General features: G+C 34.3%; 3 protein-coding genes across 3 annotated transcripts; all 3 read left to right on the plus strand.

Annotated features, from left to right (window-relative positions):
* Positions 1–4,072: 4,072 nt before the first annotated feature.
* On the plus strand, positions 4,073–7,450 carry LOC110710411 (glyceraldehyde-3-phosphate dehydrogenase, cytosolic). The gene is made up of 12 exons (XM_021888707.1): positions 4,073–4,271; positions 4,403–4,432; positions 4,825–4,925; positions 5,016–5,131; positions 5,287–5,386; positions 5,608–5,754; positions 5,857–5,917; positions 6,116–6,213; positions 6,334–6,476; positions 6,571–6,654; positions 6,771–6,860; positions 7,013–7,450. The coding sequence occupies exons 1-12, from the start codon at positions 4,268–4,270 to the stop codon at positions 7,059–7,061; spliced, it is 1,023 nt and encodes a 340-aa protein (XP_021744399.1). The 5' UTR covers positions 4,073–4,267; the 3' UTR covers positions 7,062–7,450.
* Positions 7,451–8,389: 939 nt separating this feature from the next.
* On the plus strand, positions 8,390–12,919 carry LOC110710431 (pentatricopeptide repeat-containing protein At3g04130, mitochondrial-like). Its single transcript, XM_021888726.1, has 2 exons — positions 8,390–10,354; positions 12,798–12,919. Exons 1-2 carry the CDS (start codon positions 8,770–8,772, stop codon positions 12,824–12,826), a joined length of 1,614 nt encoding a protein of 537 aa, XP_021744418.1. The 5' UTR covers positions 8,390–8,769; the 3' UTR covers positions 12,827–12,919.
* Positions 12,920–13,386: 467 nt separating this feature from the next.
* LOC110710421 lies at positions 13,387–18,641 on the plus strand. The gene is made up of 3 exons (XM_021888716.1): positions 13,387–13,520; positions 15,827–16,539; positions 17,151–18,641. Exons 1-3 carry the CDS (start codon positions 13,490–13,492, stop codon positions 18,444–18,446), a joined length of 2,040 nt encoding a protein of 679 aa, XP_021744408.1. The 5' UTR covers positions 13,387–13,489; the 3' UTR covers positions 18,447–18,641.
* The last annotated feature ends 1,566 nt before the right edge of the window (positions 18,642–20,207 follow it).

The raw sequence follows: 20,207 nt of genomic DNA on the forward strand, positions 1-20,207 counted from the left end.
TTTTTAATTTATTTATTTTATTTTTTAAATTAATTTATTTAAAAAAAAAATCAAAAGGTTAACCATTTTAGCTAAAAAGGTTAACCATAAACCTAAAAAAGGTCACTATGTAGATTTTTCTAAACCTTGGTGCCACTGAAGAGAGTTGGAAAAAATTTCGTCTTCTACGTAGAATTTTTAAAACCACGAGGCCACCAAATAGAATATCCCCTTTTTTTTAGTACATATATATTTTATATAAATTATTTTTTACCTGAGTCTCTTAGCTTGTATATATACATGAGAGAGAATTAATTATAGGTTGTAAAAATAAAATAGTAAACCCCAGAGAGAGATCGGAGATCGGAGATCGAAGATCGGAGATCGAAGAGTATTGAGTAATCAATATCAACAAGGATGGTAGGATCATCAACAAGTATAGTGAGCGAGTCATCATTATGCGATATTGAGTTAACCATAAGTTACGGTGAATCCCTAGAGCCCCCATCTATGCTGTAGTGTGGATTGATCCAGATAAGATGCATTACACAAAGATTGACGAGCAAGGTGGGATGAACCCAAATTGAAACCACACCTTTAACATAAGTAATCTCAACTGTCCATTTTAAAAAATTATGGTAGTCAAAAGTTAGAAGAATACATTAGAATCATCTGAATAATCATACGTACCCAATCAAGAATTTGACATCCATCTCGTTTACGCTCACTTAATTATACCAAGTATTCAACTTGTCATTTGGCTGTCATGTCATCTGATCAAAATCATCAAAATGTCAATATTATCCTATCTTCCTTTTCATGACGTCATCCTTGCTATTTCCCATTTCTATTGCTTGAAATCAAATATATTGTTTGAGGTATGTTAATTGTCACTTGAAATTTAGTGCAATGGCAAAGGATCAACTTCAAATGCATATATATCTCAATCTAGAAGTGATCTTCAGGTGATTCAAGTTGGAGGTGATATATAGCTTGTTTTAAGATCTTTGCAACGATAGGTCATATGCCCAATTTTGATAAACAACGAGAAAGTTATGGCCGTTTTACGAAAGACTTTCGAAGTTGGGAAAGGGACACAAATGAGATGTTTTTTGCTTCCTACTTTCGGGTTTAATTGATTATGATGGCTACTAATTAATGATATTTCTTGGGGAATAATTTAGGGTTTCTTTAGGGTTTTTTATATAAGAAGTCGTTGGGTGGACAATTAGAAGTGCTAAATATTGATTAATTAGCCTAGCCAATTCAAGCTGTTATGTAACTCCACTTTTGAGAGATTTTGTGAGATGGGGAGTGTTGTATCTTCTTTTGTTATCTCTTTTGTTTATCTTCCATGAAAACTAATAAATATATACTATCCCTTACCCCATGGACATAGGTCTTGTTAACCGAACCACGTATATCTATGTGTTCATCTCATCTAATTTCTACTTTATTTCTCAAATTTATGTTTTATATATTGTTGTCTATGTTACGCGCATATCAAACAAATAACCTAAATCAATTGATCCTCATTTATTTCCTAACAAGGTACTCATTAGATCTTGGTCTAAGATTCACAGGTACACACCCAAAAAATGAAATGGATAAAAAATCAGTAAAGTTTTGACATACATTATGATACAAAGCACATACTCATAACGATAACTTCTTATATCTTGCCTACCAATGCACTCTTCGGCAAACTTCCTTCGAGTCTTTAGTGTCTAAACTTATGTGCGACGACTCCTCATTCGCTTGTGTGTGGTTTTGGGTTACCTAGTTAAACACAGGGTCACAAAACCATTGAATATAGGCATGTCACGTTTGATGAGAAGATTTTTCCATTTTGGAACCTAAATTCTTTTCACAAATTAAGATTATGATTTTTTAAGTGCTGATTGTTAGGCCCTATTCACTTCACAATAATTTCATTTCAGTAAAAATAAGTTTAGTTCAACAAAAATAATTTCAGTTTGTTCAGTAAAATTAATTTAAGTTTAGTATAAATAATTTTAGTTCAGCAAAAATAAGGTGAAATGGGGTTTTAAACTCAAGAATAATTGGAAAAAACGGCTTGGCCTTACATTGATATTTATGACAATATATATACATAAAACAAAATACCTAACTTGCCTAAAACTCCTAACAATATAACATGACAAATATGCAATATTAACATATAAACCAACCGACTTCTATTATTGATTCCTCTAAACCCAAAGCCATGGCCACAACTTGCGGCCTATACCACTCAATCCACCTCCCCTGGCCTTGGTTGGTACTCCTCCTTTAGGACGCATCAGCCCCACATTGCATACCCCTAGTAACCATAAAGACCAAAAAATGTATGAAGTAGACAAAATCCGTATTTGGTCTTACTAAGGTGCCTAACACGTGTGCCATAGTTAGTCCTAGTCATGTCTAAGGAGTTTTTCAATCGTTGTCTAAGCAGTTTTTTCAATCGTTGGCAACATTAAAGAAAATATGTAGATAAATATTTTTCGGAGTATAAATGTCTGCACACTAATTTTAAGAGTTAAAAAAGGCAATTAACGTTAATGAGAGTAAATAAGTAGATAAAAATTTTAGAGGGTATAATTGTCCAAATACTATTCATAAGGGTTATCTTAAACTTAAAAGATAAGAGTTTAAGAAAAAAAAAAAAAGCAATTTACATCGACAAAGGAAAATAAGTAAATAAATATTTTAGAGAGGGTGTCAATTATTATTCATGAGAGTATATATAAACAATAAATACATTTTCTAAAATAACACAAAGTTAGTAATTTATGACAAAATCACGCGTATATAAGTATATAAACTTTTAAATAGACCTAATTCACATTAATGTATTGTGGTTCACTAATATTATGGTCACTAAAATAAAGGTATAAATTATTTAAAGGTCATTATGTTAAAATAAATGTTATTAAATTAATATACTTTCTCTACTCTTTTAATATTGCACCACTTGCCTTTTATGGAAGTTTCTCAAATATTGCATCATTTTCATTTTTGGACAAAATATATCTATGTTCACACTGTCAATACCCAACATACCCTTACTTTTTCACCCATATTATTTAGTCGATGTTTATATTACATGGACAATTTTGTATTTTTACCTTTCTCTCTCTTCATTTTTCCCACTATCAAAATTATTGTGCCCAACTTATATAGTGCAATAATAAAAAAAACGGAGGAAGTATAAGTCATTGTACATGTGTTATGTTATAATTAGGGTTATTAACTTGTAACAGATTATTATGTACTTCGATATTGTGTAATGAAAGCTTTATTATACTAGTCAATATAATTAATAAAGGTCACTACTCACTATGTTATAATTAGGGTTATTATGTTCAACATAACGCTGTCTAATGAAAATCTTAGATAAGGGTTACTCAAGTTCAAATTAAGCCATATTCACTTCTCCATAAAAAATATAAAGTCAGTAAAAATTATTTCAGTTCAGTAAAAATAATTTCAGTTCGGCAAAAATAAGTTTAGTTTAGTAAAAATAATTTCAGTTCAGTAAAAATAATTTTAGTTCAGTAAAAAACAGTAACTTTAAAAAAGAAATATAACAAAAAATCAGTAAAATTAATTTCAGTTAAATAAAAATAATTTCTATTCAGCAAAAATAAGGTGAAGTAAACGGGGCCTTACAACTGAAATTAAGTTAGATAAGATAAGTTAAGTTAAGTTAGATAAGTTAAGTTAGATAATTTCAGTTAGATAAGTATAGTTTTAATAAGTTAGATAAGATAAAATCTACGCATGCTTTTGACATGATTTGCTATATTTATACTATTCTAAAAAATGTATTTATTAATTATTTGGAACATTGCATATAACATTACCCTAAATAATAAGCCAATAATTTCCATCTTTCAACCTTTTGGCATATTCTCCCAAGGTGGTAATTTTATAAAACATTTGGCTCGTCAGAACACTAGTCGTAAATTGGCCTGAGTTAATGGTTTATAATGTACTTTAGTCACTTTTATCAAATATAATTAATATATTAACCCAATAAAGTTCTAGGAAAAAAAAAAAGGTGTCTTTTGGTCCAAGAAAGACATTTTCTTTTTGTTCAAGAAATACACCTTTTTTGGCTCTTGCCGCCTCTTGGTATCGACCAAATCAGCAGCTACTCATAACCGCTGTTAAATCTCAATATTATAAAAACACCCTTTGAAAAACATAATTCATCGCATTATCTAAAAAATATAAACCCCTTCTCTTAAAAAAAATCATCTTTTTCTATTCGTCATTTGAAACCATGGGTAATTCTTTAAATTTTTTCATTTGAGTCAATTTTGATTACATTTCTGTATTCTTTTCATTTTATTTCTTGTTCTTAATTCAAATCTTGATGAGTGATGATTATATTTTTATGACGTTGATTTTGTAACAGGGTCAAACAAGATCAAGATTGGAATTAATGGTAAGTATGTTATTGATTAATGACCTACACTCTTCATATTCAGAATAAAATGTCATGCATACATTGAGCTAGTAACATGACAACTTTTCTAAAAAAAAAAAAAGTAACGTGACAACTAAATTGATGGTGGCTATTCAGTTTATTGATTGTATGATATCTAATCTATTGAACTAGTAACGTGACATGCACTAAATCGATGAAAGTAATTGGTTAATGATATTATTGATATGTTCTTTTCTTTCCAAATTATTAGTCACAACCTGCATTGAAAAGTTGTAACTTGACAAACTGACAACATTGAAGGAGTAGTTGTTTGATAATTATCATGGGTTGAATATTTTTTTTTTTTTTATATATATATATAATTTTTTTTGAGAAATTTAATATGATAGGATTTGGAAGAATTGGTAGATTGGTTGCCAGAATTGCTCTTCAAAGAGATGATGTTGAGCTTGTTGCTATTAATGACCCTTTCATTTCCACTGATTACATGGTAATTTTTATCATTACAATCAAAATTTTCCTTAATTTAATCAAATTTTGAACACTATATTTATTGAATTTGATGTGATTTTTAGTTCAGACATACATGTTCAAGTATGACTCTGTACATGGAAAATGGAATCACCATGAATTGAAGGTTCAGGATTCAAACACCCTTCTTTTTGGTGAAAAATCTGTCACTGTTTTTGCCTCTAGGTAACTTTTCCGTTTTATTTACGCAAATTCTTGTATCAGACGGTCTCACGATAAGACAAAGAACATGATTATTTAAGCAAAGTACGAATTTTTTATTTTGTGGAATTTTTAGAAATTACAAATAATTTTGTTGGGGTTGATAAATTTGATTATAGGAACCCAGAAGAGATCCCTTGGGGTGAAACTGGAGCTGAATATGTTGTTGAGTCTACTGGAGTTTTCACTGATAAAGAAAAAGCTGCTGCACATTTGAAGGTATATAATTTATTCCACCTTATACAATTTTAATTTTATATTAGTATTTGTATTTTGTTTTGTTGTTGTAATTTTGGTGGTACTGGTAGAGTATGTATATAATATGGTGATTTGTAAAGCAAACTAAAATCAAATGGGGTTGACATTTTTTCTTAATTCAAATATGCTCATTATAGTATTAATATATGGTTTTTGATCTGATGTAAATGTTATGAATTAAGGGTGGAGCTAAGAAAGTGATAATCTCTGCTCCTAGCAAAGATGCACCAATGTTTGTTGTTGGTGTCAACGAGAAGGAATACAAACCCGAAATTGACATTGTTTCGAATGCTAGCTGCACTACCAACTGCCTTGCTCCTTTAGCCAAGGTTTGATCACTAACAGTTCTAAACCTTAAAATTCGATTGAGTCCTTTCTTATGTTTTGCTGTTTTTTCATATATAATATCGAGTTTTGTTCAAAAAATACAGGTTATCAATGATAGATTTGGCATTGTAGAGGGACTTATGACTACTGTCCATTCCATCACTGGTAAACATTAAATTTTTCCTGTGAATTTTGTCTCTTTACTTGGCTAGTTAGGCTATTAACACAGGGCGAAATGTCTCAAGTTTTCGACATTTTGTCTAGTGTTTTTTGCTTGTTCTCATTTGCTGCTCTAGCTTTGATCATTGTAAACGATTTTACTAAAAATCATTGTTCTCTTGTTATCTTTGTGTGAATGTAAAGCTACACAGAAAACGGTTGATGGGCCATCTGCTAAAGATTGGAGGGGTGGAAGAGCGGCTTCCTTCAACATCATTCCTAGCAGCACTGGAGCTGCTAAGGTAGTACAATTTTCTCTTCCTATTGATTGATATATCGAAGCTAATTACTAAATTTTGAAATTGTTAGAGACCCTTAGCTTGTTTCGCAGTTTAGATTCCTAATTAACATTGAATTTACAGGCTGTGGGCAAGGTGCTTCCATCATTGAATGGCAAGCTAACTGGAATGTCATTCCGCGTTCCAACTGTTGATGTTTCGGTTGTTGATCTCACTGTGAGGCTTGAAAAGGATGCTTCTTATGATGAAATAAAAGCCGCTATCAAGTGAGTAAAAACAAATTTGAGGTTTTTGGTTGAATTATTTCTGATTGTATTGATGCTTGACTTAATATTTATATGTTATAACTTTTAATAACAGGGAGGAATCTGAGGGCAACCTCAAAGGTATCTTGGGTTACACAGAAGATGATGTTGTTTCCATGGATTTTGTAGGTGATAGCAGGTAATTCTATCTCAACATTGCTTTGACAATCTTGTAGTTTCAAGTTATTTCTCAATTGTAACACATTGTTTGATAATCGATAATTTAACTTTGTTACGGATTGTTTGTAAATATAGGTCAAGCATCTTTGATGCAAAAGCCGGAATTGCTTTGAACAAGAACTTTGTTAAGTTGGTTTCTTGGTATGACAATGAATGGGGATACAGGTAATTCAAGGCTCATTAGTCATTAGTCATTAGTCATTACTCATTAGTTGGTTGGTTCGTTGGATCTTTTCGATATGATCCTTTTGCAAAAGTCGTTCATGTTTTTTTTAATCCATGACTGACAAAAAATTGTGTTTGTTAATATCTTGCAGCTCTAGAGTGGTCGACTTGATCGTGTACATGGCTTCTGTCGAAGCTTGATCTCCTTTTCTGGCTTAGCTTCATCAAAAGTAAATGGACCGGAACTGTTTTGTGTTTGCGTTGATGTCTGTTCGAGTTTTGGTGTGAAATGCAGAATAATGTTGAGGCTTTTGCCTGTTTCCATAGGAGATGGAATGCTAGTTCACATATATCTTACATATGTTTTGATGGAAGCCCATGAACTTAGTTTGATCTATAAATATTTCAATTGCACTTTTGCTTATTAGTGTTTGATTTTGGCACTGGTATGAAACATATGAGAGACAACTTACATAATTTTGTAAAATGATTCAAGGGCTATTCATACCTTTATTCAGAGTCAAAAAGTACGTAGTACTTGTATTTATTTCGGTTTGAAAATAACTACACACCATAACTCGTAATAATTTCCTTTCTTCTTGCAATGACTCGATCATATTTCTCTCAATTGTTAGCCCAATGTGTAGTCACAATGATAACTTTGGTCTAACTTAGGGTATTTGGAACCGCATGTCTTTACCTTCTACGTAGGCTTTTCCATCAAATTTGAGGTAATTTTCTACTTAATCATAAACAAATTTGTAAGATGGAAAGTATATAGGTATAAATTTTTTAAGGGCTCCCAACCAGATGTAGTTGGGGGGCTCGAACTCATGACCTTAAAGTCATAAGGTGAGTTCCCACCAACTTTGCTTAATTAATATATATACATAATATGTATAATTAGGTGATGTATAAATGTATAATCCATCCATTTGTTTATTCAGGCTTCATACCAATATACCAATTTATAATGTCCGTAAACAAAAAAATTACTTCATACAGGTAAGATGAATGACCATACTAAACCATCACCTCTCACAAATTAAGCTAGTTTAGCTCAACAGGTCAATGCTTGAGAGTAGAGTGGGACTATGCAAATTGTGTCATTTTTCTAATACAAATGCAACCTACTCCATAGTCCATATACAAGTAACACAAAAACAACCCAAAAATAAGTTAAATAATCACTCTGTTTTAAAATATTTGCTCCATTTTCTATTTTTGTTCGTTTTCAAATACTTGCTCCATTTTCTTATTTGGAAAGTTTTTACAATATTTAATTCATTTCTCTCAACTAGTGAATTCAACATAAATCATATTTTATTAATTTCATATTCTCTCACCTTCAATTCTCTCAATTATTTTTGCTTTTTATAATTTTTTATTCTTCCACCTACCCCACTACTTTTCTATTTTATTACTTTATCCAATTTTCCCTATAACTCCGCACATGAAAAAATGGAACAAATAATTAAAAACGGATGAAGTAATACAAATACGACCCATTTACACGGCCGGGTGAATCTGTGACTCGTGAGAAGTTTCGATGCGATAAGCCCTTTTCTTTGCCAACCAAAAAAACGACCCGTGCGTCAACCGATACTGCTTTCCAAATGCGGAGTACGGAGTTTATTTTGGTAACTGTTGTGTTGGGCTTCAATAGCTCACACTAATTTTCACTTTTTCAGTCTCTCCCTTCATCTTCTTCCTCTAGTTCCTCAACAATCACAAAATAGTAAATTACTAATACAACCAAAGTTTTACAATTCAATTCGAGGATTAAATTTTCAAGAACTCCAGATTCTCTAGTTTGTTCATTCGTTCGTTTGTACTTAGGTAAATCAATCTCTGGGTTTTCTCAATTTCTGTGATTGTTTAATTCATTCGAATTCAAATTTGCTTGAATATGCCTCTAATTAGACTGCCAAATTTATTGTTGAAAACCCTAGTTAGAAATTGTTTGAATGAAAGAGTTGCAAAACATGTGATTGCATTAGTACCTTTGCATTTGCAGAATGATAGTTATGTTAAGGGTTACGATTATGCAAATTATTCGACATCTTCGGATTCCGAAACTAGGGAATTTGATAGCCTGGCAGAAGGATTGTCTAAGCAGATTCAATTAGTTGTTAATAAGGTTCGTGTTGGTAGTAGTGAGGAGGAGATTTTGAGTTCATTGTTAAATGATCAAGTTTGTGAGGGAATTAGTGTTAGTCATGCCCTTGTTGATACGTTGCTTCATCGGTTTAAAGATGATTGGAAATCGGCCTATGCTGTTTTTAGATGGGCTGATTCGCGGTCTTGTTTTGAGCATTTGCCTGGAGCATATGATTTAATGGTAGACATACTAGGAAAGGCAAGGCAGTTTAATAAGATGAGTGAGTTGAAGGGTGAAATGCTTGAGAGAAAATTAATCACTCTTAGAACTATGGCTAAAATAATGAGAAGGTTTGCTGGTTCTCGTAGATGGAACGATGCTGTGAGGACTTTTGATGAATTGCCTACTTATGGTTTAGAGAAGAATGCCGAGTCCATGAATTTGTTGATTGATACTCTTTGCAAAGAGAGTCAAGTACAGATGGCTCGGACCGTTTATTTGGACCTTAAAGCTCATATTCCTCCTACGGTGCACACCTTTAATATATTTGTACATGGTTGGTGCAAAATTAAGCGGGTTGAAGAAGCGTATTGGACGCTTCAAGAGATGAAAGGCCATGGTTTCACTCCTTGTGTCATAAGCTATTCAATTATCATTCAATCATACTGCCGACTTTCTAATTGGAATAAGGCGTATGAGTTACTTGAGATGATGGAATCTCAGGGCTGCCAACCTAGTGTTGTTACTTACACAACTATGATGTCTTTGTTGTCAAAGGCTGATAAACTTGAAGATGCTCTGCGAATAGCTAACCAAGCAAAAGCAGCTGGATGTGAATTTGACATTCAATTTTATAATGCATTGATTCATACCCTTGGGAAAGCTCATTGCATAACGGAAGCCTTTGATATCTTTAAAGTAGAGATGCCAATGAATGGTGTTTATCCTAACACGTGTACCTACAATACATTAATTGGTATGTTTTGTCGGTATGGCCAAGAAGAGATGGCTTTCAATGTTTTGGAAGACATGGAAAAGGCAGCACTTTGTAAGCCGGACCTTCAGACATTCTATCCATTGCTTAAATTGTGCTTCAGATTGAGGATGTCGGATAATTGTTTGAGCAGACTACTGGATGATATGACTGTCAAGCATCAGCTTAGTCTTGATGATTCAACATATTCACTTTTGATTCATGGTCTTTGTAGAGTGGACAGATGTGAGTGGGCTTTCCAATTATTTGAGGAGATGATTTGTAAGGAGCTGGTACCAAGGTATCAAACATACCGTCGGCTTCTAGATGAAGTTAGACAAATGAACATGTATGATGTTGCTGAAAGAGTTGAGCTTCACTTTGATAAATTTAAGGCTTCTTTTAGGCAGAGTTTTCCAGGTCAGAATCATCACTAATGTCAACATATGTCTTGTAAACACTTTTTTTTGTTCACTGTTAATATATCCTCGAGTTTGTGACAAGTACAATTTTCTGTGTAAAATCACTAGGCTTTTTATATTTAACCTATATTTTTATGTGAGGCGTGTTATGAGAAAATCGAGGTGACAGATTGGTCTTTTTGGGATAGACTGATAGAGAATTGGTTTAGACATCAATATATTATGATGTGTGCTCCCTATGATTTGGATGCTGTCAATTTTAGTGAGAATAATTATGGATAGTTGGCAAGGCGAATTCAATTTTGTAGGCTACAAGCTTATTACCCATGCTTGTAAAATCCTCTAGGAAGCCACAAAAGATCTTAATGGAGCACCAGGGGATCCTCTTCAGATCCACTAATGGCTGCAATGGCCATATGGTATTGGTGCAACCCAAAATATATACTCTTGAAATCCTGTTATAGTTGTAAATTTGATTTGGAGGGATGTATCTGTCTCTCACTTCCTAGGGTTCCATTCTTCAGGTGGTCCCTATTCCAAAATTTAGGACGATAGATGAAACTTGACCAAAATTGAGATTACAAATACTCCTATGGTAATTTATAAGAATAATAATGTAAGTTAATCACACATTGTACCCAAATTCAAAAATATCGTGAATATTTTGCCTCATGCCTATGACCAAGAGTCCAAGGGTTTTGACGAATCTGAAATCTTAGAAAAGGCCATCAAGAGTTCAAGACTACATGACTTTAGACCTGAGGTTGTTGCACTCAACTAATATAATGAGTCTTACTCTTAGATATCTTTGACTTAGGTTGTAGTCCACTAGCCCTTAGACTTGTGGAAATTTTTGATTAAATCTTGGAGAAGTTACCCAAAAACAATTAAGGGCCGAGTACTAGAGGAAAGTCTCCCAAAGTACCAAGCTGCTCAATCCCCATAGTCGCACCATACTAAAGGCTCCTTTTAATTCCTATTTTGGAAGCACTCATGCTTGTTAAATTTTTTGTTGCTTGACAGTAATTCTAAGAAATAATTGTATGGAATTTGGATTGCACATTACAGAAGTTTTACTTCTTCTAATAGCCACCAAGGCACCAAGTAAAAGAAAAGACTCCAAGTGAATGTTGATTATCCTTAACAAACTCTAGAATTGCAATATGTAAATTAGAAGGCGTTGAAATATTTTGACAGTAGTGGAAGGATGTCTCCTAGAATTTGAAACAGCCTCCTTTTCTTTTTTTTTTTTTTTTTTTCCTGAGGAATTGAAACAACCTCCTTGGATTGCTTAAACTACTGATGACAACTGATAAGAAGTCATCTGGAGAAAACCCGTGCAAAAGGCTATAATTATGTGACTATTTTGGAGTCTTGAACTTGGCTATAGCTATATGGAATCCTCCTTTGGTCTCTCAATGTCAAAGAGACCATAGATATTGGATAACAGTATATCCAAAATCAATTAGTCAATTGCCCATGAGGAAGTTCATAAGTCCAGCACTTTTGCTTGTTAGATGGATTCTAAGGACACGTGTCTAGTTGGTTTCATTGTCTACATGCTATGTTTTATCATAGAACTCTTGCTCTGTTTCAGGTAGTACAGTTTCCTTCTTGTTTCCAAAGTGCTGCTTTCTTCTATTATATGTGTAAGTGGTCAGATTCCTATGATTAGGTGATTAGTGGTGAAAATTATCTTCAGAAAGCAAGAATGTTTTCAATTTAAGGCTGTCAAGGTACTATTGGTTTCAATTCTTGGGACAATTGTAGTGGGATTTGCTTTCTGTCTTGGTGATACTATATAGCTCTCTGTGATATTCTCCTGTTAGTAGATCGCATGCTGTATGTTGTTGCTTCTGTATCCAACTTGAGAATCACAGCCTTCAAAATTTATATGGCTCTAGATTTCTAGCATTAATCCTTTCATGCATACTTGTGTGAGTTCTTGACTGTTTCTGAATGGAAGTAAAATTTTCCAATGAAACTGGTTGTAGGCCATGTTGATAGAAAACTAGAATGTGCAGGTTTCAGACTATGTTCATTATCCAATGTCCCTGGATATTATGTAATGAAGTCCCATGATTGATTGTCTTGTCCGTGAGACCTTGTACGTAATATGGAGAAAACTTGAAATTCTGAAAAGAATGTGGATCAAAGTTTCCTTGTTCCCTAAGCAACTTCTTAGGTCACATGGGGTCTTTAGTCTTCACTCAACACTCAAATCATGAACTGATGGACGGCACTGCACCTGAATTCTCGATAAAACTCACCAAAGGCCTGTGAGGAATATGTTTTGCCCTAGGTAGTCTATTTATATCGTATAACCTTCTGCCCTATTTTAGCTTGTAATTTTGTTAATGATCTCAAGTGCTGCAATCTTAAATTCTGCACAAAATTTCTAAAGTTGGATGTTGTTTGATATTCTTTTTGTTACTCAGCAGGTTCTGGAGGAAGCAATGTATCTATTTGAAAATAATAGCTGCCAGGAGTCCCTGGACACTGATGCCCACCATGTAGTACAAGGCTATAATAGCCCTTTGTCTGTCGGTCTTGGTGATGGGGGTGATACAATCGATGCCAACAATCCCTTGTAAGATTCCCCTGTGTATTGCTAATTACATTAAGAGCCATGTAGATTGCATCATTGTATGTGCCCACTGCCTTATGTCACTGATTTCTGATGTCTGACCTGAGCTTTACCTCCTCAAAATTATGTATGTTTCTAGTAGTAATTCTTCCATGAATATTTATAAAACCTACCAACTACAGAATTTAGGAATAAGTCTGTTTTTATTCACAGGAAAATGTTGTCAAAGCTTTATATTGTTGTGTTTTGGACTTCCGGGATTTGCCAACTTCCTATTGATGAAATGAGCGCAGACTTGCAGAGCTGATGCAGTAGAATGGAATGTAGAAGTTGCTTATAATCTCAACTCCTGAAACAATTCATGTTGTCTGAAAGAAATAAAGGGTTCAAGGAAGCTGAACTGCTAGCTCTTGAGAGACACGAGCAATATTCTTTTCTGTTTGTGCATCCTAATTTTTTTGTTACAACTATCAAAATATGCTAAATTAAAGAGAGGAGAATTCAAATGATTCCAATGACAGTGTTAAGCTGACTGCAAGAATAGTCATGCAGACACATCTTGAAATTACTGCAAAAGGTATTCTTGAAAATTCATTCTAACTGTTTTGAATTAAATGCATGTTGTTTTCAATGATATGCCTTCCAGTTCATAGTAAATAATCATAGATGAATCTCTTTAAGTGCAGCATAATTGTTGCCTTTAAGATATTTAACATCTTTGTCTGTTTCATGACACGATTTCTTCTCCTAGGAATATGTTTTCCACCTAAATAAGAATTAAACTCGTAGCTTATTTGATTAGTCTGCATTATTTCAGTACTAAAATATGAAGTAAAAATGGATGAGATCAAAAATAGTTTTAGCTGATGTGAGAGTACTTGAACACTTCTCCCTAATATTCTAATTAGATTTATGATAAAAACTTGTCCCTTCTTTATTTTCATCTTCGTGAAGTGTAGCCTTAATTTGTAGCAAAATGTTGCAACTTCAATTTCTGTGTAGTGTATACCAAAATGATGTAGGCAGGGCCTTTTGGATGATATTTTGATTGGAACTTAGGCACCAAATTTTTTAGACATTGCATGTCTTTTTAATTCCTTCTCTTCTTATCTGATTGATAGATAAGTTTGGCACCAAAAGACATTGCTCTAGCAATTGCCACTCCCCCCAACAGTATGTATTCTGCTTTTCTTCCATTTGTTAGGTTCTGGATAATCCATTCACCAATATTTCAGTAGTTAAACTTTGTTGTCTGTTCTTATCAATGAAGCCAATATCATCCAATCCGTTAAACTATTTATTGTTTCTTGTATCCGTCTTCAGTTTTGTCAATCCAGTGATTCTTTCAACTCCCAAGATCACAAGTCCATACAGTATTACAAATATACAGTTACATTTATTTTGACCTGCCTAAACTCTGGCATGATTGAGCCAGGGTTTTATTTTTAGGATGCAATCGCGATCAATGTTGTAAGTCCAAGATTCGTTACATCACGGTGATGCGGCCGAATCTATTACTCTGGATGGAGCCTAAAGCAAGTGTTGTCATACTCAGATCTCTTTATGTTTGATGTTGTGGTTTTTTTGCATAGGATACCTGCATTTTTTTTTTTCATATTGTTTAGACACATGACATGAGGCTTGTTTAGTAAGGTAATAAAACAAAGAAAAGAAAAAGAAAAAGATGAAGAATCAATTCTCTTGATCTGATTTAAGGGCACTTCATCATCTAACAAATGATAAGACACTAAGGTAGAGACAAAGGGATTAATGAAATTAGCTTAATTCCATGCAACTTCATTTTCTCTCTCTTCTACTAAGCTGCCATGTGCAGTGTGGGCCCAACGTAGTTGATCCAAGATGGGGTCTTTTATTGGATGAACATAATGATAATTAAAATCCTTTTTCCTACCAAAATAATTGCTCTTCCATATTAGATTCTCGTTATGTCAGACAAAGCTTAACAGTTTCCGCTAGATTTACAATACAAGTAGTATTATTAATTTATCATCAGATTTATATCATATTGCAGTTAGTGTGGATCTGCCGCATTTGTTGACCTGTATTTCATTTAGTATTTTTTTTATACTGGTGGTACATTGAATTGCCTGCTATTTGATATGTTAAACTTCTTCGCCTAAGAATGTATGTGATTTTGTGCTGTGCGGAATTTCACTAAGGAGAAAATGAAGCTGGAGAAATTTTATTAGACTAAATTTACTCAAATGTTCGTAATTTCATATGATAATACTTTTTTGGGGTATCTCAAATTTGAAATGGGAAATGATAAATTTTTGTTAGTCTAATCCTTTAATAGATTAGTACTCCATAATCAATTTCTAATATAAGGAAAATGTCTGATGATAAAGGGAGAAAATTTAGATCTGCCTCTTGCCCCCTCTCTTTTTAATAAACAAGATGAAGCCAGTAAATGAGATTTCAGTTCTGCTATTCTCTGAATGTGCAGGTAATGTTTAAATTATAGTACTTAGTATTCCAGTATTTCTCATGCCACTTTTCACTTTAAAAATAAATAATGTTGATAAATGACACAACTACCCTTGGCCCCTTTATAATTTCTTCCTCGTGATCTAATAGAGTCATATAACATATTAGTGGGACCAACTAAATTTCATTTTCTTTTACTCTCACAGTTTACTGTCATTTTCATAGTTGGACCCTTTATGTACTATTTACAGGCATTAGAGAATCTTTAAAACTATCCTTCTTCTGTTTTTGGAATAAAGTTTCTGCAAGGAAATGCCTGTACAAAGTAAATGCAATGTACCTGTTTTTCTCGTTTTATATATTGCTTTTCTTTCTATTTGTAACTCCCTCCATTTCTTGTTGTTTTGTCTCTGAATTCTAGCTCTTTCTTGGTAGATAAAAAAATGTCGACCCCATACTTCCCTCTTAGTTGGGAGAGCACAGGAGACCAATGGTGGTATGCAACCCCCATAGATTGGGCAGCAGCCAATGGCCTTTGTGACTTAGTTAAAGAACTTCTCCGCATTGACCCTAACCTTCTCATCAAACTAACCTCCCTCCGCCGAATACGCCGCCTTGAGACTGTCTGGGAGGACAGCCTCGAAGCAGAAGCCTGCCCACATGATGAAGTTGCCCATTGTAGGGCTCGTGTTGCCTGTGCTCTCCTCATGGACTGTGAACCCAGTCATGGTGACAGGCTGCAGCATAATTCTCTGATGAGGGCTGGCTATGGTGGATGGCTCCTCTACACCGCAGCGTCAGCAGGAGATATGGAGTTTGTTAAGAACTTGCTTGAGAGAGATCCGCTGCTTGTTGTTGGAGAAGGTGAGTATGGTGTCACTGATATTCTTTACGCTGCTGCTCGGAGCAAGAATTCTGAGGTTTTTAGGCTTTTGCTTGATTCTGCTATGAATGTGAATAAAGGTAGTGACGAATTAGGGGAGGATTTTGTAGGGGAGATGATGAATAGGGCAGTTCATGCTGCTGCTAGAGGAGGGAACTTAGAGATTCTCAAGGAACTTTTGTTGGATTGTTCTGATGTTTCGGGTTATAGAGATGGTCAAGGATCCACCATTTTGCATTCTGCTTCTGGAAGAGGCCAATTTGAGGTGAGAACTTTTTGTTTAATTCTAAAAAAATAATTTAATTGATCATGATTATTCTCTGTTTTACTAGATTTAGATTTATTGGCTTATCTTTGGCTTTTTGAATTTGTAAAGAATTTTGTCTGATTAATTACATGTTGCCTTTTGTTTACTGCATTCCCAATTACAACCACTGCCTAGTATGGATCTCACCTGTCGTCTTATACAGTCTTACCTTTGTCTAACCTTTTATTAGTAGAGCGGTTGTTTCGAAAATCCTCTAAGAACATTTTTTAGGAAATCTCACATTATATTGTATCTTATTCATGGCATGAAGATTAAAAATTGTGGATAGGAGGAGGGGGGAGGGCCTTAGAGAGAAAAGTTCAAGAGCTTACTTGAAAAGGCGAGTGTGCAAATAATTTGGGAAATCCAATAAAGGGAAAGGTGCAATAGTATGACTTGGAGAAAGTTCTACACTATGGTTTAAAAAAAAATTAAATCCATTGATTGTACAATTTTCCCTTCTCACCAAAAACAAATACGAACTATTTTTTAAACTTGCTAATTGCTGCTTTGCAATTGAGAATGACTTGTGGTTAATCATCTCGCTAACCTATCATTCTGGGAGGCAGGTGGTTAAGGATTTAATAGCAACATATAGTAGCATCATTAGCTCCACTGATAATCAAGGGAATACTGCATTACATACTGCTGCATACAGAGGATACACTGCTGTAGTGGAGGTTTTAGTCCTTGAATCACCCTCATTAGCCACATCGAGAAACAATGATGGCAACACATTTCTACACATGGCAGTGGCTGGGTTCCAGTCCCCTGGCTTCCATCGAATCACCCAGCAGCTTCAGCTCATCAAATGGCTAGCAAGTGGTGAAATTGTCAGTTTGGAAGACATCATCAATATTAGAAACAAAGTAGGAAGAACTGCAATGCATGTAGCTGTTGCTGAGAACATTCAGTGCAATGTTGTGGAGCTCCTAATGAGGGTACCTTCAATCGATTTAAATATTCGTGATATTGATGAATTAACCCCTCTGGATCTCCTCAAGCAATGCCCTAATACAGCATCATCTAATATTCTAATCAAGCCATTTACATCAGCTGGAGGGATTTCTGATTGTCAAGATTTTACTACAAGAAGTGCTCTGGCTAGGCAGTTGAGAATTCAGGGCATTGGAACTAGTCCTGGGACTTCTTTCAGATTACCAGATGCCGAGTTATTCCCATATGCAGGAGACGGGAATGACTCTGAGGTTACTTGTGAACCGCCTAGTAGTAGGTTCAGCTCTTGCTCTAGCGAAGTAACAAGCCATTTTGGCTTAGAGAGCAACAAGAAAGCTTCAAAATGGCTAAATTTTCTTCGAAGACCCGACAAAATAGAGATGTGCCCTACTACACAAATCGAATCACCCAACCCACACCACAAATTAGCAAGTACAAAGGTGGAGGAGCACAATGATGTTGGAATGTTTAAGGTGTGCAGAAATGTAGATGAAAGTATAACTCCACTCAGACAAAAATTCTCAAGGGCAGCTCCGAGCCCTTCTGCCCGGGAGAAATTCACTGCAAGCCTAATGCAAGGAGTGGTGCAAGCAACACCGCCCAGATCTTGTTTATCGTTGGCTCGATATTCTCCTTCGAGCTCAATTTCTGAATCATTGACATCTTCCCCTACTGCAGTAGATAAGCTGAGAGGCGACTATGATAGAAAAAGTCCTGGAAGATCCTCATTTTTTAGCGGGCCTTTAAGTGGTGGAAAGCCGTTGGTGGGTGAGAAGCATAGAAGGGTAAGCTCTTTTAACAAGAGTTTGATGAATCAGTACTTCTGCTTTGGGGCTCAAGGGTTGGCTGTGGAAGATTCACTCGCGGTCAAAAGAACAAACAGCAGTTGCAGAAGGCTTGTCTTCTGAGAGATACAATTAGGGTTAGGTTATGTCATGATTTTAGGTTGGAAAATTCTTCCTACTTTATACTTTTCCTTTATAATTTTAATAGAGTTAATAAGGATGAAGTTAAATTTAGAAACGTTTACCTTTCCCTTGATCCAATGTTGTTGAAATTGTGGTTAATTTAATTCATCATAATACTAAGATTACTTTCACTTTTTTTTCTTCTTTTTTAACTTTGTTTTGTCATATTTGCCTATTCATAACTTTAACAAAAAATTCTTTATACTACATGTATCAATTAGTAAAAATCATTATTTTAAAGAAAAATGGTACACTTAACACCCTGCATGTAGTATATGTATGCGGAGAACTTCTATCATAAATCTAAAAAACTGGATAAAGCTAAAGAAATGGAAGCTAATTTAATGAAATGGATGGAGTAATATTTTTACCAAAGAGATGGACAATTTGCATGACGATATGAAGCCGACCTCACTTATGGGATTAAGCTTTGATTGATTGATTGATTTACGAGGATATGAATATGTGGATATGAAGTGGTCCAAGGATATGAAGTATGTGGATTTGCACGAAAATGATGCATTGGATCGTAAGGGATGAAGGAGGAAGATTTTTGTCGATGACTATACGGAATATCACTTTTGGTTCATGTAGCAGACCTCACTTAATTATGGAATTAAGGCTTTGATTGATAGATTGATAGATGGACAATTTCTTAATTTTTAATGAAAATTATTGGAATTTATTGGATTTATGAAAACTTTATATGTATATATATTTTGTCATTTATATCAAACAAACAAGATTTTATTACTAAAAATATTTAAATATAATCAAACAAACAAGTTTATTTTGCTATGTCTTCTTGTGCACAAGCTATATAGGCATTCCTAGGTTTTCTGGATCATTTATGTGCCAAATTAGATCGATGCCTTTAATGGTCAGTCTTTTTTCTTTTTTTTTTTTTTTTTTTTTTTTTCTGACAAAAGCAAATGATATTAATAAAATAAAAACCAAATGATATTAGTTTACAACATACGAAATAAAACCTAAACCTTACTATATGGCTTTTAACATTTAAGCCTTTCCAACTTTCGACACTAAAAACCAAAATACATAACTGGAGTTGGCCGGAAAAGTTGTGAATCATGATCTCTTTATAGGCCAAAGAGCGGATACATACTTCAAAACATAAAGAGAGCAGAGAGAATCGAAACTTTTTGGTCATGGCTAGTTTAACTTTACCTAATGGGATCAACTTATCACCACATAAGGCCTTCAAACCGATCACATGGACATGTGACCTATCTTTCATAAGCTGTTCTTGTTTGCAAGATAGCTTTAACAACGTCGAGGCTCGTGAAATCTCAAACCAAAGTTTAGGCGCCTGCTTCGGATAGAAAAAATCAAGAGTAATGATCACAATGATCACTCCAATGAAAGGAGCAGAATGACAACCATAGTCATTCCACCATAAAACACACCACACCCTAACCATGGCCAACTTCTCATTCGTCCTCCAAACAACGGCAACCCAAGTTACCTCTCTCGACACAACAACAACACCAAATCCCTTGACAAAGTATCCAAACTCTCTCCTCACACAACCATCCAATAAACTATAGCCAAAACAACCAGAAAAACAGGACAACAACCCAAAAAGACTAAAATAAACCATATATAATTTTAAGAAATTAGGTAAACTCTGAATAACGAGGAGAAAAACCATACTTCCAAATGGTCAGTCAATGAACATATCTT

This window comes from Chenopodium quinoa, unplaced genomic scaffold, assembly GCF_001683475.1.
Source record: "Chenopodium quinoa cultivar QQ74 unplaced genomic scaffold, ASM168347v1, whole genome shotgun sequence".
Lineage (NCBI taxonomy): Eukaryota > Viridiplantae > Streptophyta > Magnoliopsida > Caryophyllales > Amaranthaceae > Chenopodium > Chenopodium quinoa.